At 40.4% G+C, this 24,504-nt stretch overlaps 1 protein-coding gene across 5 annotated transcripts in view; it reads left to right on the top strand.

Annotated features, from left to right (window-relative positions):
- The first annotated feature begins 608 nt into the window (after positions 1 to 608).
- The window catches only part of ddx31 (DEAD (Asp-Glu-Ala-Asp) box polypeptide 31), a 67,294-nt gene continuing 43,398 nt past the window's right edge, over positions 609 to 24,504 (top strand). Inside the window, exons 1-12 of one of the 5 annotated variants that reach the window (XM_029722318.1) lie at positions 609 to 907; positions 1,042 to 1,173; positions 1,862 to 2,196; positions 2,498 to 2,573; positions 8,414 to 8,457; positions 16,960 to 17,030; positions 18,279 to 18,343; positions 19,694 to 19,738; positions 19,945 to 19,986; positions 20,275 to 20,339; positions 20,468 to 20,587; positions 20,735 to 20,841. In XM_029722318.1, coding sequence (XP_029578178.1) covers positions 1,072 to 1,173; positions 1,862 to 2,196; positions 2,498 to 2,573; positions 8,414 to 8,457; positions 16,960 to 17,030; positions 18,279 to 18,343; positions 19,694 to 19,738; positions 19,945 to 19,986; positions 20,275 to 20,339; positions 20,468 to 20,587; positions 20,735 to 20,841 — 1,072 coding nt within the window. In that variant the 5' untranslated portion in view covers positions 609 to 907; positions 1,042 to 1,071. The remainder of the gene's footprint in view (positions 908 to 1,041; positions 1,174 to 1,861; positions 2,197 to 2,497; positions 2,574 to 8,413; positions 8,458 to 16,959; positions 17,031 to 18,278; positions 18,344 to 19,693; positions 19,739 to 19,944; positions 19,987 to 20,274; positions 20,340 to 20,467; positions 20,588 to 20,734; positions 20,842 to 24,504) is intronic. The other 4 variants (XM_029722319.1, XM_029722317.1, XM_029722320.1 and 1 more) reach the window with 4 other exon arrangements.

Raw genomic sequence — 24,504 nt, forward strand, 5'->3', positions numbered from 1 at the left:
TACGTTTGGCTACATATGGACCGTTAGTGGAATTCCCACAAGAGAGTAATGGTTAATGTGATTGGATGTTAATTATTTGACAAGGCCACCTGTATTTGACATTGTGTTTTATTTTGCTGAACACTAGATGGTTTGATTTTATTTTTGGCAGTGAAATGAGGCTACTCAGGCGCGAAAAAACCTCACCCAAATATAGCCCCATTGGAAAATATAAATGGACTGTTTGAAAATGTGAAGAAAAAAATGTGAATCACATTTTTATTTGGCGTACCCCAGACTGTATTGTGCGCACCCCTTGGTTGGGCCAGAGCCAAAACACACGTGGGTAAAGCAGCTTTTGAAAACTCTTCATTAGATTTTATATTGATTGGTTAGAGATTATTTTGTCAAGAAGGGATACATACAGCTTCTGTAAAAATTGACTTTTCGTAGCAGGTTTAGGATAATTTACGCAAAAGGTTAGGATAATTAGGTGTTAGGAAAACGGTTTGGGTTAGATATTTTTATTTGTTTATCAACTTTTGATGTCAATTTGACAAAAGCTGTACACCGTCGAGACATGTCCTCAGCTTTTGGGCAAAATCGACGCGCTTGAGCAAAAGGGAACGCGCAAGGAAGTGACGTTGGAAAGGGAAGGTACCCAAATCCAGGACATCCATGCTTGATCGAAAAACAACAAAGACGTGTTTTTTTATTTTATTTATTGTGGGTAAATTGAAATTCAGTCGACTAATTGCAGCACTAGATTATTTGTGAGACCAACGTGGAGGGGGAAGACTGCCTGACTTTCAGGGTAGCAGTACACGTTTTCAGTTTCTAGCTAGTTATATCAATAGCTAGCTAGCTAAGTTAGCTAACTGCACACGTGTGAATCGGTGCCTCAGATCATAGCACTAGACTGGTAAAGGTAACATGTTCTGCCTAGGACTGACAGATATGGATTAACTTTACATTCACATGATGTCATTATAATGTTATATTTAGCTGTAGCAGACATGTACAACTAGCTAGCTATGGGATCATTTGTTGTGTGTGTTGCAGAGGGACGTGTATCGCATCCCACCAGTCACCATGGCAGAGGATACGTTGATGTTGAACCTCTCGTCTGACTCAGCTCCAGCATTTCACTCGAAGAGTTATCAGAGACCAACGTCTCAGGAGAAATGGGCTTTGGTAGGTAAACTCGGGTCACAACAATGTCATGAGTTTTGTTAGATCTTTGCCAAGTACCTACACACCACGGTGATTTTATCCACGCAGTTGAGTACAAACTATAGTTTAAAAAATGAACCTCCGACAGTGTACCTATGTTTTCCTCTGTGTGCCTTTATTTGTTTTCTGAAGTCGTACTTTTTGGAATAAAACGTGAATCAAGTACAACCACCGACTGTTTACTTGTTCAGATTAAATTGGCACATGCATGAACATTTCCGCTGAGGAAACAGTCGGTTGTGTTTGATTAACGTTTTATTATAAAGTATGGTTTGAGCAAACAATGGCATTCAGCAACAGAGGACAAACATAAGAACACGATAAGGGTTTACATTTTTTAAATATTGGCTGCATCAGTTAAAAAGTCAGTTAAAAAAATAAATAATAATAATAATAATAATAGTCTGTTCTCAACTCCAGGATGAAATCATTGTGGAGTTGAGGCACTTGGGAAAGGGGGATAACTAGTCAGTTGTACAACTTAATTCCTTAAACAGAAATGTGTCTTCCACATTTAACCCAACCCCTCTGAATCCAGCAAGGTTGACCAATCATTGTCAGCACATGTACCTTGCAAACTACCTAGCTCCTTTTGTTACCTTGTTCTCAGTTCATCTCTGAATAGATATGTTTTTGTTTTAATTTCCAGAAAAAAGCACAGAAACGAAAATACTCAGGAATACAGAAAGGGTTACCTAATAAACAAGGGTTCAATGGGCCTAAGACCAAGGACCAACAGCCCCCTGAGGACAAGGACGAAGAGGATGTACCAGCCCATAAAAGCCCTGTCCGAAAGCCAGCACCAAAGGATGCAGCCAAAGCCTTGTCATCCAAAACCCCAAAACCTGCCCAGAGAGTCAAAGCCCATCTAAAAATGACTCCAAAAAGTAAACATGTAGGGGAACACAAAGGAGGAGAGGACAGTGTGTTCATAAAGACTTCGTCCCTCTTTAAAAATAACCCAGATATCCCAGACGTCCACAGGTAAGTTCTGTCAATGACGATGGGAGGGTGTTGAGTTGGTAATGTTGCACCTGGCTGTTGACCTATGTGGTTTCGATCTTGAATCAAGCCTTTATTCAAATAGTCTCCTTTCAATACACCACTAATGGTTTTCTGAAAACATGTCTAAGGTCCAAGACTTACTACAAATATAATTATTTATCATGATAGTAGTACAGTCTAAGAAAAAACCGGCTTGGCTGGAGGGTTAGAGGGTTTGTTACTCCTGTTTAGTGAAATGTTGTTTGGTTAGTAGTAACCCCTCCACTGGCTGTGACTGCAGGCCTGCTGTGACCCAGCTGAAGGAGAAAGTCTTCACCAGCGACTCATTTGCAGAGCTGGACCTTCACCCCCACCTGGTGAGCACCTAAATTAGGGATGTGACAAATGGAAAACGTGAATTCATAATGCAGAATATGGTCCTATTGCGTATGGTGGTCCTATTGCGTATGACCGCTAGGGTGCATTGAAATTCTATCTACCGCAGTCATAGGCTGAATCATAAATCGAACGCTTGGCCCCTAAGCCCTTTATTGAGTGGCCTCTTGCTTTTATGTTCGATAGTGAACACTCAATTCTGAAATTATTTTGGCCAAAATGAACATTGAGACGATGCCTGCTCGACGTCCCAACTGCCACTTACCAATATTTCAAAATCTGTTTGCGAGCATTGTCTCAACTGGTCTAGTGCATGATTCATTCACTATTAAACACGGGCACTGGAACAGACACATATTCTGATAGGCAGTGAGAAAGTTGTAAAAACGTATTCTTACTCCTGCACAAAATATGTGCAAGTATATCGGTCTCCAGGGATTTCATCAACTGATTTAGCTTGTTGTAGCATGCCTGCTGCTAGCTAGCTTCACTGACAAACGCATGGATGGAATTTTAGATAGCTAGCAAAGGATGTTGGGCACAGCACTGTTTGACAGCTTGCTGATGAAGTTAGACATGTTCGCAGCAGTTAGTCCGTACTTCAGTTTGTTTCCAAAGCACTAATCGCTGTGTTGTAACGTTGGGTCAGCTTAAAGCATAGCACATCAGCAGACTGTTCGCTGCTGTTGCTTGCCTTTCTCTGCCATTTCTTTTTCAACTTAACAACGATGACTTGCTGAGTGCTTTATATCTGTGGCAAATCACTTAGGTTGCAGTCATTAAAACTCGTTTTTCAACCACTCCACAAATTTCTTGTTAACAAACTATAGTTTTGGCCAGTCGGTTAGGACATCTACTTTGTTCATGACACAAGTCATTTTTCCAACAATTGTTTACAGACAGATTATTTTACTTATAACTCACTGTATCATAAGTCCAGTGGGTCAGAAGTTTACATATACTAAGTTCACTGTGCCTTTTAAACAGCTTGGAAAATTCCAGAAAATGATGTCATGGGCTAATTGACATAATTTTAGTCATTTGGAGGTGTACCTGTGGATGTATTTCAAGGCCTACCTTCAAACTCAGTGCCTCTTTGCTTGACATCATGAGAATATCAAAAGAAATCAGCCCAGACCTCAGAAAACAATTGTAGACCTCAAGTCTGGTTCATTTTTGGGAGCAATTTCCAAATGCCTGAAGGTACCACATTCATCTGTACAAACAATAGTACACAAGTATAAACACCATGGGAACACACAGCTGTCATCCCGCTCAGGAAGGAGACGCGTTTTGTCTCCTGGAGATGAATGTACTTTGGTGCGAAAAGTGCAAATCAATCCTAGAACAACAGCAAAGGACCTTGTGAAGATGCTGAGGAAGTAGGTACACAAGTATCTATATCCACAGTAAAACGAGTCCTATATCGACATAACCTGAAAGGCTGCTCTGCAAGGAAGAAGCCACTGCTCCAAAACCGTCATAAAAAAGCCAGACTACGGTTTGCAACTGCACATGGGGACAAAGATTGTACTTTTTGGAGAAATGTCCTCTGGTCTGATGAAACAAAAATAGAAGTGTTTGGCCATAATGACCATTGTTATGTTTGGAGGAAAAAGGGGGAGGCTTGCAAGCCAAAGAACACCATCCCAACCGTGAAGCACGGGGGTGGCAGCATCATGTTGTGGGGGTGCTTTGCTGCAGGAGGGACTGGTGCACTTCACGAAATAGATGGCATCATGAGGAAGGAAAATGATGTAGATATGTTGAAGCAACATCTCAAGACATCAAACAGCAAGTTAAAGCTTGGTCACAAATGGGTCTTCCAAATGGGCAATGACCCCAAGCATACTTGGCTCGTGTGCGAGCAAGGAGGCCTACAAACCGGACTCAGTTACACTCGCTCTGTCAGGAGGAATGTGCCAAAATTCACCCAACTTATTGTGGGAAGCTTGTGGAAGGCTACCCAAAACGTTTGACCCACGTATATGTATGTATGTATGTATGTATGTATGTATGTATGTATGTATGTATGTATGTATGTATGTATGTATGTATGTATGTATGTATGTATGTATGTATGTATGTATGTATGTATGTATGTATGTATGTATGTATGTATGTATGTATGTATATGTGTGTATGTATATATGTATGTATGTATGTGTGTATATACTGCTCAAAAAAATAAAGGGAACACTTAAACAACACAATGTAACTCCAAGTCAATCACACTTCTGTGAAATCAAACTGTCCACTTAGGAAGCAACACTGATTGACAATAAATTTCACATGCTGTTGTGCAAATGGAATGGACAACAGGTGGAAATTATAGGCAATTAGCAAGACACCCCCAATAAAGGAGTGGTTCTGCAGGTAGGGACCACAGACCACTTCTCAGTTCCTATGCTTCCTGGCTGATGTTTTGGTCACTTTTGAATGCTGGCAGTGCTTTCACTCTAGTGGTAGCATGAGACGGAGTCTACAACCCACACAAGTGGCTCAGGTAGTGCAGCTCATCCAGGATGGCACATCAATGCGAGCTGTGGCAAGAAGGTTTGCTGTGTCTGTCAGCGTAGTGTCAAGAGCATGGAGGCGCTACCAGGAGACAGCCCAGTACATCAGGAGACGTGGAGGAGGCCGTAGGAGGGCAACAACCCAGCAGCAGGACCGCTACCTCTGCCTTTGTGCAAGGAGGAGCAGGAGAAGCACTGCCAGAGCCCTGCAAAATGATCTCCAGCAGGCCACAAATGTGCATGTGTCTGCTCAAACGGTCATAAACAGACTCCATGAGGGTGGTATGAGGGCCCGACGTCCACAGGTGGGGGTTGTGCTTATAGCCCAACACCGTGCAGGACGTTTGGCATTTGCCAGAGATCACCAAGATTGGCAAATTCGCCACTGGCGCCCTGTGCTCTTCACAGATGAAAGCAGGTTCACACTGAGCACGTGACAGAGTTTGGAGACGCCGAGGAGAACGTTCTGCTGCCTGCAACATCCTCCAGCATGGCGTCTCCAAACTCTGTCACCGGTTTGGCGGTGGGTCAGTCATGGTGTGGGGTGGCATTTCTTTGGGGGGCCGCACAGCCCTCCATGTGCTCGCCAGAGGTAGCCTGACTGCCATTAGGTACCGAGATGAGATCCTCAGACCCCTTGTGAGACCTTATGCTGGTGCGGTTGGCCCTGGGTTCCTCCTAATGCAAGACAATGCTAGACCTCATGTGGCTGGAGTGTGTCAGCAGTTCCTGCAAGAGGAAGGCATTGATGCTATGGACTGGCCCGCCCGTTCCCCAGACCTGAATCCAATTGAGCACATCTGGGACATCATGTCTCGCTCCATCCACCACAGACTGTCCAGGAGTTGGCGGATGCTTTAGTCCAGGTCTGGGAGGAGATCCCTCGAGACCATCCCGCCACCTCATCAGGAGCATGCTCAGGCGTTGTAGGCAGGTCATACAGGCACGTGGAGGCCACCCACACTACTGAGCCTCTTTTTTACTTGTTTTAAGGACATTACATCAAAGTTGGATCAGCCTGTAGTGTGGTTTTCCACTTTAATTTTGAGTGTGACTCCAAATCCTGACCTCCATGGGTTGATAAATTGGATTTCCATTGATTATTTTTGTGATTTTGTTGTCAGCACATTCAACTATGTAAAGAAAAAAGTATTTAATAAGATTATTTATTTCATTCAGATCTAGGATGTGTTGTTTAAGTGTTCCCTTTATTTTTTTGAGCAGTATATTGTGTGTGTGTGTGTGTGTGTGTGTGTGTGTATATATGTGCATATATATTTGTATGTGTGTGTGTGTGTATATATATATATGTGTATATATGTGTGTGTGTGTGTGTGTGTGTGTGTATGTGTGTATATATATATATATATATATATATATATATATATATATATATATACAGACACCTACTCATTCAAGGGCTCATCTTTAATTTTGCTATTTTCTAGTGATGCTAAATAGTGATGACAACAATTATTTATTAACACATATGGAATCATGTAGTGACACGAAAAGTGTTAAACAAATCAATTTTTTTTTATTTTTGAGATTCTTCAAAGTTGCTACCTTTTGCCTTGATGACAGCTTTGCACACTCTTGGCATTCTCTCAAACAGCTTCATGAGGAATGCTTTTCAAACAGTCTTGAAGGAGTTCGCACATATGCTGAGCACTCGTTGTCTGCTTTTCTTTCACTCTGCAGTCCAACTCATCCCAAACCATCTCATTTGGGTTGAGGTCGGGTGATTTGCGGAGGCCAGGTCATCTGATACAGTACTCCATTCTCCTTCTTGGTCAAATAGCCCTTACACAGTCTGGAGGAGTGTTGGTTCATTTTCCTGGTAAATAACAAATGATAGACCCATTAAGCGTAAACCAGATATGATGGCGTGTCGCTGCACAATGCTGTGGTAGCCATGCTGGTTAAGTGTGCCTTGAATTCTAAATAAATCACTGACAGTGTCACCAGCAAAGACCACCTCAATGCTTCACGTTGGGAACCACACATGCGGAGATCATCATTTCACCTACTCTGCTTCTCACAAAGACAAGGCGGTTAGAACCAAAAATCTCAAATTTGGACTCATCTGACCAAAGGACAGATTTTCACCGGTCTAATGTCCATTGCTCGTGTTTCTTTGCATAAGCAAGTCTCTATTTTGTGTGTGCTTTTAAGTGCTTTTTTTGTTGTTGCAGCTTTTAGGGTTAGGCCTGATTCACGGTGTCCTCTGAACAGTTAATGTTGAGATGTCTCTTATTTGATCTCTGAAGTGTTTATTTGGTCTGCAATTTCATAGGCTGGTAACTCTAATGAACTTATCCTGTGCATCAGATAATTCTGGGCCTCCTTTCCTGTGGCTCCTTTCTTCCTCATTGGAGTCAGTTTCAGCATAGCACTTGGTGGTTTTTGCGAATGCGCTTGAAGAAACGTTCAAAGTTACTGACATTTTCCGAATTGACTGACCATGTATTAAAGTAATGATGGACTGTCATTTCTCTTTGCTTATTTGAGCTGTTCTTGCCATAAGTGACTTGGTCTTTTACCAAATAGGGCTATCTTCTGTATACCACCCCTATCTTGTCACAACACAACTGATCGGCTCAAATGCATTAAGAAGGAAAGAAATTCCACTTTAAACTTTTAACAAGGCACACCTGTTAATTGAAATGTATTCCAGGTGACTAACTCATGAAGTTGGTTGAGAGAATGGCAAAGGGTGGCTACTTTGAAGATTCTAAACACTTTTGTTGGTTACTACATGATTCTGTGTGTTATTTCATAATTTTGATGTCTACACTATTATTTTACAATGTAAAAATAAAGAAACCCTTGAATGAGTAGGTGTGTCCAAACTTTTGACTAGTACTGTATCTTTGATGATGATTGGGACCTGTTAGTGGTTGTTTTGTGATTTAAATTTTGTTGAAGGAAAAAAAGATTGCTTTTTGGTTAGGGATTTTTTTTCTTAACTTTAGTCCCAATTTCATTTAAAAGTTTTTATATTCACACTAAACCTTGACAGTAAATATTTTCTCTAGGGTTTTATTCAGTAGGGTGCACTGTAGCAAAACATTATTGCAACAGAAAACAACAAGCGTGTCTGATTGGACACGGGACAGGTTCAGGTAGACCCTCCCTGTTTTAGTGTTTTCTTACGTTTTCGTGACTTTTGAATGACCCAGGTCATCGTAGCTGGAGTCTAGACCACGGTCGTTGTCATATTGATAATTGTCCTTTACAATGTGTCTTATAAATCAGTGGCTCTGTTAGACTTTGTTGGCTAACTGAATTGGTTCCCGCATCAGGTGGCGACGCTGACCAAAGTGCTGAATGTGACCACTATGACCAGGTAAAGTCTCCATTAGTGGTTTTCTAACTATATGTTCCAAATGGCATCCTATTCCCTTTTATAGTAGTGATGCACGATATATCGGTGAAGATATCGGAATTGGCCGATTTTAGCTAAAAATGCCAACATCGGTATCTGCCCGATGTCTAGTTTAAGGGCGATGTTAAAAACCGATGTCAAAGCTGCCGTGCATACCTATATAACGTAGGTACATGACGTAATGTCGCCTCATAAAATTTTCAGCTAAACGTGCAACACATCATTCCTAACCTAGCCCACACAATGTTTGCTGTGTGGATCACGCAGCCAACAAGTCGAGCAGTCGTTTGAACATTTCAGAGATACAACTCAATGGCGAAATCCATTAATGCCAAGATAATGGAATTCATTGCCCTTGACAATCAACCGTTCTCTGTCGTGGGTGATGTTGGCTTTCGCCGACTGGTCGAGCACCGGTACACACTACCAAGTGCGCAATTTTTAGATGTTTCCCTACCGGAGTTGCACAGTAATAGCATCACTGCCTTTAGCTTCACGACATGTATACTACGGAGTGCCGTTTGGGTCTTTGCGTGTCAAAAACGATACAGTAGCACTGTCAAAGCTGTACAAAAAAGTCTGCAAACACCGGCCACGAATGATGTGTTTACAATACAGCGTTGGTAATAAAGCACTCATTTAACAATTTTAGTTCAAGTTTTGTGGAAAAAGGACGGGGGGGGCGACATATTTCTCCCATGGGCAAAGAAATTCATAAGGGGTGATGGTTTTAATTAACAGTGATTTTGATCCAAATTATGCAAATTGTCCAAATCGATCATCAAGATATATGGATTTTTTAAGATATGTTATTGGACAATAAACATATGGCTTAACCTATACGGTCCAAATAATGATGATCCAAGCTTCTTTGAAAATATATATTTGAATTGATCAACTACAAGCAACACTAGACTCTCTTATTACGGTGGGAGATTTTAATACGAGATTTTAATACGCTAGCGTCCCACCTGGCCAACATCCAGTGAAATTGCAGAGCGCCAAATTCAAAAACAGAAATACTCATAAAAATTCAGAATACATACAAGTGTTATACATGGGTTTAAAGATTAACTTCTTGTGAATCCAACCACGGTGTCAGATTTCAAAAAGGCTTTACGGCGAAAGCTAGCCATGCGATTTATTTGAGAACATCGCCCAGCAGACAAATCATTACAAACAGTAACCAGCCAAGTAGAAGAGTTACACAAGTCAGAAATAGAGAAGATGAATCACTTACCTTTGATCTTCATATGGTTGCACTCAGAAGACATTCATTTACTCAATAAATGTTTGTTTTGTTCGATAAAGTCTCTCTTTATATCCAAAAACCTCCGTTTTGTTCGCCTTTTCTTCAGTAATGCACAGGCTCAAACGCAGTCACAACAGGCAGACAAAAAATACAAAATGTATCCGTGAAGTTCATAGAAACATGTCAAACGATGTTTATATTCAATCCTCAGGTTGTTTTTAGCCTAAATAATCGATAATATTTCAACCGGACAATAACGTCGTCAATATAAAAGGTAAACAAGAGAAAGGTGCGCTCTTGGGATTGCGCATGAAATAGCTTTGTGACACTTTAGGGTCCAGTCATTCAGACTGATCTTACTCACTCATTTTTCAGAATACAAGCCTCAAACAATTTCTAAAGACTGTTGACATCTAGTGGAAGGCATAGGAACTGCAATTTGAGTCCTGGATAACATTACAATGGATACTGTAATGGCATTGAATAGAAAACTACAAAAATTTAAAAAATCCTATTTTCTGGATGGATTTTTCTCAGGTTTTCGCCTGCCAAATCAGTTCTGTTATACTCACAGACATTTATTTGAACAGTTTTGGAAACTTTAGAGTGTTTTCTATCCACATCTACCAATTATATGCATATCCTAGCTTCTGGGCCTGAGTAGCAGGCAGTTTAATTTGGGCACGCTTTTCATCCAATTCCGAATGCAGCCCCCTACCCAAGTGAAGTTAATCAAGCTAGTCGTCTTGACTACTTTCTTATGCCATTCTCTCTGGCACCAAAAGTTTAAAAAGTGTTGATAGGGGACAGAATGCGGTCAGATCATCACATAATTGGCATATATATTACTCTTACAGAATCTCCACGTGGGCGAGGATATTGGACATTTGATCAAAGCCTACTAGATGATAAATTGTTTAGAACTAGGACAGAATGTAACTTTTTCAGACACAACATAGGTACAGCAGATCCCCTTATTGTATGGGACACTTTTAAATGTGCCTTTTAGAGGCCATGCAATTCAGTACTCATCTATAAAACAAAATCAATTTAGATCAAAAGAGTCCATATTGAAGGACTAACAGTACAGTTAGATAGCAATAAAAACTGTACCATAGAGGCACAGAATAAGTTAGAGGAAAAACAAAAAGAAATGGAGGAACTTATTCAAGAAAGATCCAGTGTAATATATTATAAAAAATAAAGCCATCTGGATGGAATATGGGGAAAAATGCACCAAATTATTTTTCAATCTTCAATATAGAAATGCTACCAAAATGTTTTATTGAAACTTGTTACAAATGATGGCGTCACGCATGATTCACCGAATTATATTCGGAGGAAGTAAAGTACTTTAAGAATATGTTTTCGTTTCAGTCTCCTCCATCTCCACTAACAAACTAATTGTATGGATTTTTTTTCCAAATAATAATGTAAAATTAACATCTGTACAGAAAGACTCATGTGAAGGCCAAATTACAGAGGAGGAACTTCTTGATGCAATTAAAGTCTTTAAGTCTGGGAAAACTCCAGGACTGGATGGCATACCAGTGGAGCTATACATAACTTTTTCTTGATATAGTCAGAGGACCATTATTAGCATGTTTTAATCTACCATTTATATAGGTGTGGTTATCAGACACGCAACAAGAAGGCCTTATATCATTATTTCTGAAACAGGACTCAAGTGGTATATATAAATATCCAGTCCATTTAAATTGGAGGCCTCTTACACTTCAGTGTTGTGATGCAAAAATCCTAGCAAAATGCTTTGGCCATAGAATTAAATAAGTATTGTCAGATGTTGTTCATTTATCAGACAGGTTTTTTAAATGGACAATACATTGGAGATAATATAAGACAAGTACTGGAAACAATAGAACACCATGAAATATCGGGGACACCAGGCCTGGTTTTCATAGCTGATTTTGAAAAGGCTTTTGATAAAGTACGACTGGAGTTTATATATAAATGCTTAGTATAGTATAGTATCCCTAGTTGTAAAATACTAAATAATGGCTAAATCTCAAAGTTTTAAACTATCTAGAGAAGTAAAACAAGGTTGTCCACTATCGGCATATCTATTTGTTATTGCCATCGAAGTGTTGGCTGTTAATATTATTGTTTGATCTAATTTTAATGGATTAGAAATCCGTGGCTTAAAAACTAAGGTGTCATTGTATGCTGATTCATGTTTTCTTTTAAAACCACAATTACAATCCATGGCCTCATAGAGGATCTAGATACTTTTGCTATCCTCTCTGGATTAAAACCAAATTATGATGAGTTCTATATTATGTATTAGATCACTAAATAAATGCAAATTGTACATTACCGTGTAGTTTACCAATTAAATGGTCTGACGGAGATGTGGACATACTCGGTATACAAATCCCAAAAGAAAGAAATGATCTCACGCCAATACATTTTTATAGAAAGTTAGCAAAAATAGATAAGATCTTGCTTCTGTGGAAAGGAAAATACCTGTCTATTTGTGGAAAAATCACCCTGGTTAACTCTTTAGTTATATCACAGTTGACCTATATGCTTATGCCTACACCCAGTGACCTGCTTTCTAAATTATATGAACAAAAAATATTATTTTATTTGGAAAGGCAAGGCAGACAAAATTTAAAAGGGCCTATTTATATAATGAATATGAATTCGGAGGGCTGAAATGATTAAATATTAAAGCATTAGACCTTTCACTAAAGGCATCAGTCATACAAAAGTTATACTTAAATCCAAACTTGTTCTCTAGTAAATTGGTAGGAATGTCTCATCCTATGTTCAAGAATGGCCTTTTTCCCTTTATTCAGATTACACCTGCTCACTTTCGGCTGTTTGAAAAGGAAATAATCTCCAAAATATATTTTTTTTAAACAAGCATTAGAAAGTTGGTTGCAATTTCAGTTTAATCCACCTGAAAAGACAGAACAAATAATACAACAAATATTGTGGTTAAACTCAAATATACACTCTTTTTTTTGGTATATTTTTAGTGAATGATATCTTAAATAGGACTGGTGGAGTTATGTCACACATGCAGCTAACACAGACATATGGAACTGTTTGCTCTACTCAAAACTACAACCAATTAGTTGCAGCATTACCACATAAATGGAAGAGGCAAGTAGAAGGGAGAAAAAAGTAAGGAACTTGTATGTCGGCCCTGTATTAAAGAACGTAAATTGTTAAAGAAAAGTGTGATAAATAAAAACATATACCAATTTCGTATAAGGACCAAAAAACTGACAGCTGTGCCATAAAATTGCAAAATAGTTCCATTCCATGGCACATGGTTTATGAATTGATACGCAAAACAATGCTGGATTCAAAACTTAGAATTTTTCTATTTAAATTACTATACAAAATCTTGCAACCAATAGAATGTTATATATATATATATATATATATATGGGGATACAATCTTCCCAGCTCTGCAGATTTTGCTGTGAGGAGGCAGAGTCATTAGATCATTTATTTTGGTTTTGTCCATATGTAGCTTGTTTTTGGTCACAGGTCCAGGAATGGCTGAAGAATTACAACATTTGCCAGGAACTAACGCTGCAGATTGCAATACTGGGTGATTTGAAAAGCCATAGTCAATCAATCAATAATATAATAATTGTTTTAGCAAAAATGTTTATTTTATCATCATTGTCAGTGATGCAAATTAACACAAATAGTAGAATTATGCCGTACTTTAATTTTAAAGGCTAACCGCAAAGTCCACTATTGTGGCGAGCTTCACATAGATGAGTCCGATCACCATTAATCAAATAAAAATTCTTATGAATTAGGGTTATTTTAGATGACACCTAGCTATATAAACTCAGCAAAAAGAAACGTCCCTTTTTCAGGACCCTGTCTTTAAAAGATAATTCGTAAAAATCCAAATAACTTCACACATCTTCATTGTAAAGGGTTTAAACACTTTCCCATGCTTGTTCAATGAACCATAAACAATTAATGAACATGCACCTGTGGAACGGTTGTTAAAACAGGCAGTATTCGGAAGTTTGGATGAATGAGGTTCCCAAAGTAAACTGCCTGTTACTCGGGCCCAGAAGCTAGGATATGCATAGAAAACACTCTAAAGTTTCCAAAAATAAAATAATTAAAATAATGTCGGTGAGTATAACAGAACTGATATAGCAGGTGAAAACCCGAGGAGAATCCATCCAGATTTTTTTTTTTTTGGAGGTGACACCATTTAAAATGCGTGTCTATGGGGAAATCAATGGAAATCCTCCCAGATTGCAGTTCCTAGGGCTTCCAGTAGATGTCAACAGTCTTTAGAAAGAGTTCAGGCTTGTTTTTGTAAAAATTAGCTCGAATTTGGAGTTTTTCGAAGTGGCTCCCATTTTGGCTGTAGTGTTTGTAGTGCTGAGGGCGCGCATCTTCGTTATTTATCTCTGGTAATGAACATACTATTCTCCGTCTTAAATTTGATCGTTTATTTACATATTAGGGTACCTGAGGATTGATTAGAAACCTTGTTTCACTTGTTTGGACATAGTTTGTTAACGTTTGGGATTCATTTTGTATGCATTTTGAACGAGGGAAACCGGTGGATTATTGAATGAAGCGCGCCAACTAAACTGACTTTTTTGTGATATAAAGGACTTTATCGAACAAAACAACCATTTGTGATGTAGCTGGGACCCTTTGGATTGCAAACAGGAAGATCTTCAAAGGTAAGTAATTTATTTTATTGCTATTTCTGACTTTCGTGATGCCTCTTCTTGGTTGGAAAATGTTTTTAATGCTTTTGTATGCGGGGAGCTGTCCTCAGATAATTACATGGTATGCTTTTGCCATAAGGCCTTTTGAAATCTGACAAAGCGGCTGGATTAACAAGAAGTTATATAGAAGTATATGCATATCCTAGTTTCTGGGCCTGAGTAACAGGCAGTTTACTTTGGGCACGCTTTTCATCCGGACGTCAAAATACTGCCCCCTAGCCCAAAGAGGTTAAGACACTAACGGCTTACAGACGGTAGGCAATTAAGGTCACAGTTATGAAAACTTAGGACACTAAAGAGGCCTTTCTACTGACTCTGAAAAACACAAAGAAAAATGCCCACGGTCCCTGCTCATCTGGGTGAAGTTGCCTTAGGCATGCTGCAAGGAGGCGTGAGGACTGCAGATGTGGCCAGGGCAATAAATTGCAGTGTCCGTACTGTGAGACGCCTAAGACAGTGCTACAGGAAGACAGGACGGACAGCTGATCGTCCTCGCAGTGGCAGACCACGTGTAACAACACCTGCACAGGATCGGTACATCCGAACATCACACCTGCGGGACAGGTACAGGATGGCAACAACTGCCCGAGTTACACCAGGAACACTCCATCAGTGCTCAGACTGTCCGCAATAGGCTGAGAGAGGCTGGACTGAGGGCTGTTGTAAGGCAGGTCCTCACCAGACATTACCGGCAACAACGTCGCCTATGGACTCAAACCCACCGTATCTGGACCAGACAGGACTGGCAAAAGTGCTCTTCACTGACGAGTCGCGGTTTTGTTTCATCAGGGGTGATGGTCGGATTTGCGTTTATCGTTGAAGGAATGAGCTTTACACGGAGGCCTGTACTCTGGAGCAGGATCGATTTTCAGGTGGAAGTTCCGTCATGGTATGGGGCGGTGTGTCACAGCATCATCGGACTGAGCTTGTTGTCATTGCAGGCAATATCACCGCTGTGCGTTACAGGAAAGACATCCTCCTCCCTCATGCGGTACCCTTCCTGCAAGCTCATCCTGAAATGACCCTCCAGCATGACAATGCTACTAGCCATACTGCTCGTTCTGTGCATGATTTCCTGCAAGACAGGAATGTCAGTGTTCTGCCATGGCTAGCGAAGAGCCCAGACCTCAATCCCATTGAGCACGTCTGGGACCTGTTGGATCGGAGGGTGAGGGCTAGGGCCATTTTCCCCCCCAGGAATGTCCGGGAACTTGCAGGTGCCTTGGTGGAAGACTGGGTTAACATCTCACAGCAAGAAATGGCAAATCTGGTGCTGTCCATGATATGACGCACTGCAGTACTTAATGCAGCTGGTGGTCACACCAGATACTGACTGTTACTTTCCCCCCTTTGTTCAGGGACACATTATTCAGTTTCTGTTTGTCACTTGTCTGTGGAACTTGTTCAGTTTATGTCTGTTGGATCTTATGTTTATACAAATATTTGCACGTTAAGTTTGCTGAAAATAAACGCAGTTGACAGTGAGAGGACATTTTCTTTTTTTGCTGAGTTAGTTGGCTAACTATAGCTACTGAAACAGATGTCGTTTTGCTATGTTTTTGGGGAAGATCATTGTTTGCATCCATGAGCTAGCTAGCTTTTTTTTATGACCAGCGCTGTAGGTGCGCAAGAGAACTTTACCAGCATCATAGCATACGTATCGATGAATCGTTGGGACATATAACATACGAGCGTTAGTGTAATCAATGTGTAAAAACTACGTAAAAAATGTATGAACGAGTTAAATTGTGACGTGGTCATATTCAGGTCCTGATGACACGTCAAATAGTGTTATTTACATGCATCTTTTTTGACACGCAAAGACCCAAACGGCGTTCCATAGAAATCCTGGTTGAGAATGAAACGACTGAACAAATGAACAACCAAACAGCACAGCAAGTAAGTGAAAGAAATAGATTTTGATTATGTTTTACTGGTAATGGGAACATATGTAAATGCCAACAAAATAACTTTTTGTTGTGTGTGACCTTTTATTTAACTTGTCAAGTCAGTTAAGAACAAATTCTTATTTACATTGACGGCCTACACCGACCAAACCCGGACAACGCTGGGCCAATTGTGCGCCGCCCTATGGGACTTCTAATCACGGCTGGATGTGATACAGCCTGTATTCGAACCAGGGACTGTAGTGATGCCTCATGTTCAGATGCAGTGCCTTAGACCGCTGCGTCCGTGTGTGTTTGTTAACTATTTAACTGTACTAGAATGCTTAAGGCCGCTAACATTTTTAATATTGGTTATCGTTAAGGTCTTTTTTTTTGGGAAGGAAAATATTGGATATCGGCCAAAAATGTCATATCGATGCTTCACTACTTTATAGTGCACTGTAATATAGGGAATAGGGTGCCATTTGGAACGCATAGCTGCCAACTGTCCTCAGCATTCAAGAAGCTCACAGATCAATCGGCACAGTCTGTATACTAACGCTGTTTTCCTCGGCAGTGTCCAGAAAGTGACCATTCCTGTCCTCTTGTCTGGTCAAGACGCTGTCGTGCGCTCTCAAACAGGATCGGGTAGGATGCATTTCCAGCTCTTTATGCTTCCTTTTCATGATTGACTGCATATTATTTTTATATATTCCACATACAGTGCATTTGGAAAGTATTCAGATTCAGACTTTTTCCAAATTTTCTTATATTACTGCCTTATTCTAAAATGGATTAAATACATTTTTTACATCATCAATCCATACACAACCCCATAAAGGTTTTTAGACATTTTTGGAAGTATTCATACTCTGCTATGAGACTCGAAATTGAGCTCCGGTGCGTCCTGTTTCCACTGATCGTACTTGATGTTTCTATAACTTCATCCACTTGTTGTAAATTCAAGTGATTGGACATGATTTGGAAAGGCACACACCTGTCTATTTAAGTCCCATAGTTGAGTGAAAACCAAGCCATGAGATCGAGTGAATTGTCCGTTAGAGCTCCAAGACAGGATTTTGTTCGAGGCACAGATCTGGGGAAGCGTACCAAAAATGTCTGCAGCATTGAAGGTCCTCAAGAACAGTGGCCTCTATAATTCTTAAATGGAAGAAGTTTGGAACCACCAAGACTCGGTTCACCTTAAGCACACAGCCAAGACAACGCAGGAGTGGCTCCGGGACAGGTCTCTGAATGTCCTTGAGTGGCCCAGCCAGAGCTCGGACTTGAACCCGATCAAACATCTCTGGAGAAACCTGAAAATAGCTGTGCATTGACGCACGCTCCCCATCCAACATGACAGAGCTTGAGAGGATCTGCTGAGAAGAATGGGAGATTTTCCCCAAATACAGTTGTGCCAAGCTTGTAGCGTCATACCCAAGAAGAGTTGAAGATGTAATCGCTGCCAAAGGTGCTTCAACAAAGTCCTGAGTAATGGGTTTAAATACTTATGTAAATGTGATATTTCAGTTTATTTTTGTTATACATTTGCCAACATTTCTAAACATGTTTTTGCTTTGTCAGTATGGGGCATTGTGTGTAGATTGATGGGGGAAAAGAACAATTGAATCCATTTTAGAATACGTCCGTCAAGTAACAATGTGGGAAAAAGTCAAGGGGCCTGAATACTTTCGGAGTGCGCTGTTTTCCTGTAGAGCCTAATTACCAGACGAGTTGTTTGGGGAATGGGAAAATGTTTTCTTCTATATACATTGTGCAGATTTAATCATTCAGCAACGTTGTTTGGAGAGGATGCAGATACTTTTTATTTTTAGAGCTTTGTATGAGTAATAGTCCTAAAGTGAAATGTTTTCCTTTTTGTACTGGAATGTCTAGGTAAAACGCTTGCCTACGGGATACCGCTTGTTCAGTCTTTACAAGCAGTGGAACCAAAAATTAAGGCAAGTACACTGATTTGTTTATTAAAATTAATTTTAAAAAGGTCAATTTTATTTGCATGATATCCAGGGAACCGCTTTAATGTCAGAGAATGACCAGCTCATTGCCTAAGAATAGTGTGTGTGTGTGTGTATACATACATACATACATGCATACATACATACATACATACATGCATACATACATACATACATACATACATACATACATACATACATACAGTTGAAGCTGGAAGTTTACATACACTTAGGTTGGAGTCATTAACTCGTTTTTCAACCACTCCACATATTTCTTGTTAACAAACTATAGTTTTGGCAAGTCGGTTAGGACATCTACTTTGTGCATGACACAAGTAATTTTTCCAACAATTGTTTACAGACTATGTCACTTATAACTCACTGTATCACAATTCCAGTGGGTCAGAAGTTTACATACACTCAGTTGACTGCCTTTAAACAGCTTGAAAAATACCAGAAAATGTCATGGCTTTAGAAGCTTCTGATAGGCTAATTGACATGATTTGAGTCAATTGGAGGTGTACCTGTGGATGTGCCTCCTTTGCTTGACATCATGGGAAAATCAAAAGAAATCAGCCAAGACCTCAGGGGGAAAAAAAATTGTAGACCTCCACAAGTCTGGTTCGTTCTTGGGAACAATTTCCAAACACCTAAAAGGTACCACGTTCATCTGTACAAACAATAGTACACAAGTATAAACACCATGGGACCACGCAGCCATCATACCTCTCAGGAAGGAGACGCGTTCTGTCTCCTAGAGATGAACATACTTTGGTGCAAAAAGTGCCAATCAAACCCAGAACAACAGCAAAGGACCTTGTGAAGATGCTGGAGGAAACAGGTACAAAAGTATCTACATCCACAGCAAAACGAGTCCTATATCGACATAACCTGAAAGGCCGCTCTTGCTCCAAAACCGGCATAAAAAAGCCAGACTACGGTTTGCAACTGCACATGGGGACAAAGATCGTACTTTTTGGAGAAATGTCCTCTGGTCTGAGGAAACCAAAATATAGCTGTTTGGCCATAATGACCATCGTTATGTTTGGAAAAAAAGGGGGACACTTGCAAGCTGAAGAACACCATCCCAACCGTGAAGCAAGGTGGTGGCAGCATCATGTTGTGGGTGTGCTTTGCTGCAGGAGGGACTGGTGCACTTCACAAAATAGTGAGATATGTATTTAAGTCTATATTAAAAGATTAATGAAATCCGGAGGGAATGAGAAGGATCTCCCAGGAATCCTTCATCTTGGATTTCTGGAATTTTAAAAAAAAGTTTCCAGAGTTGATACCCTATATCTGTGTGCCTAAACCTTCTGCATATCCTTTCTCCAGAGAGGGGATGGGCCTCTTGCTGTCATCGTGGTCCCCACCAGAGAGGTATGCCCCCAGGTCATTTTCTCTCTTCTCTCCCACTTGTTTTTCCATCTTTACTTTTCTAACCTGCCCAACTTCTCACCTGGGTGCATGTGTTATACAATGAGTCACTGTGCAGTTGTCATTTGTACAGCAAGCATACACACATAATGGATATTGAGTTTGAGTCGTAACCATTTTGATTTCTTCTTGATTTTTGTTCCTCTCAGCTGGCCCAGCAGAGCTTTCAGATCTTCCAGAAGCTCCTCAAGGTACTGTAAGGTTGTGCCCCAAATGACACCCTATTCCTTCTAGCCCCAAATGACACCCTATTTCCTTTCTAGTGCACTTCTTTTGACCAATTTTCATAGAGCTCTGGTCAGAGTATAGCACTATGTAGGGAGTAGGGGTGCGTTTTGGGATGCATCCCTAGTTTCTCTGCCCAGCAAAACACTATAGCAACAGTCAGCCAGCAAAGCATTGGGATGTGATGGGCTCTTTTCCCCTGGCTGTCTGCTTATTGTACTGTACCTTCTTTCCCATCCCTCTCCTCTTGCCAGCCTTTCACGTGGATCGTGCCTGGAGTCCTGATGGGAGGAGAGAAGAGGAAGGCAGAGAAAGCCAGGTTTTTTTCCCCGTTGATTGACTTTTGGTAGCATATTGTTTTGAAGGGAGAAGCTTTCACTATAATTGGTGTCAGTGGATCCAACCTAGGCTGTGTGTGTGCTTACAATCCTATCTGTCTGTGTTTAGGCTGCGTAAAGGGATTAACATTCTGATCACCACGCCGGGCCGACTGGTGGACCACATCAAGAACACTCTGAGCATAGCCTTCAGCGCTGTCCGGTGGCTCATCCTGGACGAGGCTGACCGGTACACATACACACACACACTCTTTGACCTCTATGTTAGGGCTTAAGGCCCTCAGTTGTTGGCATTTACTTCTTCCTGCCAACACTACATTGTGTATCTGGCTTTGCTTTATGGTGAATGAGTGGTTCTGTGTCTGTCGGGGTGTAGGATTCTGGACCTGGGCTTTGAGAAGGACCTGACAGTGATCCTCAATTCCTTGAATGCCACTGGACCTCCCAGGCAGAACGTGCTCCTGTCTGCTACTCTCACAGATGGTAAACTGCCCAAGTGTCTCGAATAAAACCTGAGTCCTGTTTGTCAGGCACCAAATGGAAGGAAATGGGGAGGAACTGCATTTGACATTTTAGTCATTTAGCAGACTATCTTATCCAGAACGACTATCAGTAGTGCGTGCATACATTTTTCATACTGGTCAATCGTGGGAATCGAACCAACAACCCTGGCGTTGCAAGCGCCATGCTCTACCAACTGAGCCACACAGAATCATCATCATTACTTTGGGTGTAATCATTAGTGCACACTGTAACGTTTTGCAACAGAAAATTTACATTTCTTCTTGGACAAGTTCATGTTAGTCCCTCCCTAATATGGTCTGTTTGGTCCCAGCTAACTGGGACTGCTGGCCACAGGCCAATCAGATCAGTCTGTGTGTGACAGCTGCTATATCAGCTCTCTTGTGGACCAATATAACATACACTTCCCTCAATATATATTTAGACAGTAAAGCTAACATTTTAAATTTGTCTCAATACTTCAGCATTTTAGATTTGAGATCAAATTAGGCGACAGTACAGAATGTCACCTTTTTTATTTTGGTGTATTTTCATACATATCTGTTTTTACTGTTTAGAAATGAAAGCACTGTATCTAGTGCCCCCAATTGAAGAAGGAATAAGTATTTGGACAGATTTACTTAGTGTATTAAAGCAGTCAAAAGTTTAGCATTTGGTCCCTTATTACTTGCACTCAATGACTTATCAATGACCCAAGCCCAGCTCAGTTAATCCCTACCATTGTGTTGCTGAGTTGTCATAATGCTTCAGCAAATATAAATTATACCAGGGGCGTTCCCTGTGGCTCAGTTGGTAGAGCATGGTGTTTGCAACGCCAGGGTTGTGGGTTCGATTCCCAGTACAAAAAAAAAAATGCATGAAATGAAATGTATGCATTCACTACTGTAAGTCGCTCTGGATAAGAGCGTCTGCTAAATGACTAAAATGTAAATGTAAATGCGTTGGTAGACACAATGTGAGTAACAATTTATGTTCATCTAACTGCCCTGAATGCCTCTGCTGATCCTACAGCGATTGAATGCCGTAATCATGTGCAGATGAACCATAGTTATACTGTTAGCACTGAGGTGGTGTGGCCTAGTAGGAAGTCCCTATGTGTGCAGCTCCCCCTGCACTAACGTAAATAACATGAGCATGTCTACAGTGCATTTGGAAAGTATTCAGACCCCTTGACTTTTTCTACATTTTGTTACATTACAGCCTTATTCTAAAATTGAGGAAAAAGACACTTTAGAACTTGTTAGGGATAGGGGGCAGTATTCGGAGTTTTACATGACTGAGGTGTCCAAAGTAAACTGCCTGTTACTCAGGCCCAGAAGCTAGGACATGCATATGCATGGTAGAATTGGATAGAAAACACTCAAGTTTCTAAAACTGTTAACCTGTTGGGGATAGGGGGCAGTATTTGCACGGCTGGATTAAATCGGGTACGTTTTTTATCTGGTTACTACTCCTGCCCAGTAACTAGAATATGCATATAATTGTTTGATTTGGATAGAAAACACCCTAACGTTTCTAAAACTGTTTGAATGGTGTCTGTGAGTATAACAGAACTCATTTGGCAGGCCAAAACCTGAGAAGGTTTCATGCAGGAAGCGCTCTCTCTGACTTTTTCTTGGCCTTCTTGATCATCTCTAACCAAAACAGGGGATCTCTGGCATAACGTGACATTTTCTAACGCTCCCATAGGCTCTCAGAAGGCGCCAGAACGATGAATGGTGGCTTTGCAGGCCCTGGCTGAAAAACAGTAGCGCATTTTGTAAGTGGTCGATCTGAGGACAAGACTGGAGGCGCGTGCACGAGCTGACACCATGTTTACTTTCTCTCTCTTTGAACGAAAACAACGACTCCCGGTCGGAATATTATCGCTTTTTTACGAGAAAAATAGCATAAAAATTGATTTTAAACAGCGTTTGACATGCTTTGAAGTACGGTAATGGAATATTTTGAATTTTTTTGTCACGAAAGGCGTCGGGCGCGTCACCCTTTACCCTTCGGATAGTGTCTTGAACGCACAAACAAAACGCCACTATTTGGATATAACTATGTATTTTTTGGAACCAAACCAACATTTGTTATTGAAGTAGATGTCCTGGGAGTGCATTCTGACGAAGAACAGCAAAGGTAATCAAACTTTTCTAATAGTAAATCGGAGTTTGGTGAGTACCACACTTGGTGGGTGTCAAAAGAGCTAGCCTGTGATGGCCGGGCTATCTACTCAGAATATTGCAAAATGTGCTTTCACCGAAAAGCTATTTTAAAATCGGACATAGCGAGTGCATAAAGGAGTTCTGTATCTATAATTCTTAAAATAATTGTTATGTTTTTTGTGAACGTTTATCGTGAGTAATTTAGTAAATTCACCGGAAGTGTTCGGTGGGAATGCTAGTCACATGCTAGTCACATGCTAATGTAAAAAAGCTGGTTTTTGATATAAATATGAACTTGATTGAACAAAACATGCATGTATTGTATAACATAATGTCCTAGGATTGTCATCTGATGAAGATCATCAAAGGTTTGTGCTGCATTTAGCTGTGGTTTGGGTTTATGTGACATTATATGCTAGCTTGAAAAATGGGTGTCTGATTATTTCTGGCTGGGTACTCTGCTGACATAATCTAATGTTTTGCTTTCGTTGTAAAGCCTTTTTGAAATCGGACAGTGTGGTTAGATTAACGAGAGTCTTGTCTTTTAAAATGGTGTAAAATAGTCATATGTTTGAGAAATTGAAGTAATAGCATTTCTAAGGTATTTGAATATCGCGCCACACTGGCCCAGAGAGGTTAATTATGTCTGTGAGTATAACAGAACTGATTTTGTAGGCGAAAACCTGAGGACCAATTTTATTTCTGTTGACCTGCCAGCCAATTCCAAGCTTAAGCTATTGAAACCAAAGACTTCCGCTTCCCAAATTGCAGTTCCTATGGCTTCCATTAGATTTCAACAGTCTTTATACATGGTTTCAGGCTTATATTCTGAAAAACCAACAAGGAATAGTTGTTTATCCTCAGGAAGTCCCATGGCAAAACTTGTCTCATTGCGCGTGTGACCGAGGGAGTGCGCTGCGCTCTTTTCCTTTCCTATTGAAAATAGTTTGCTCCGTATGAAATATTATTGTTTATTTAGATATTAGAGTACCTAATAATGAATTAGAAATGTTGTTTTGATTTGTTTGGATAAACTTTACTGGTAACTTTTGGAATTCCTATGTCTGCATTCTGAACGGGTGGATTACTGAACTCAATGACGCCTACTAAACGGACTATTTGGGATATAAATAGGGAATTTATCAAACAAAACGACCATGCATTGTGTTCCTGGGACTCTAGTGATTGCGATCAGAGGAAGATCTTCAGAAGTAAGTCACTTATTTTATTGCTATTTGGGATTTTGTGACACCTGTGCTTGTTTGGATAATATGCTTGTATGATACTTGTATTATCATGAAGCATTAATATTACGTTTCTGTATTTTAAATTTGGTGCTCTGCAATTTCACCGGCTGTTGTCGAGGTGGGTCACTAGCGGGACCCCTGCGCCAGAAAGGTTAATCTACACACGATACCCCATAATGACAAAGCGAAAACAAGTTTTTATACGTTGTTGCAAATGTATAAAAAAC

Source organism: Salmo trutta, chromosome 29 (genome assembly GCF_901001165.1).
Source record: "Salmo trutta chromosome 29, fSalTru1.1, whole genome shotgun sequence".
NCBI classification, from domain to species: Eukaryota; Metazoa; Chordata; class Actinopteri; order Salmoniformes; family Salmonidae; genus Salmo; species Salmo trutta.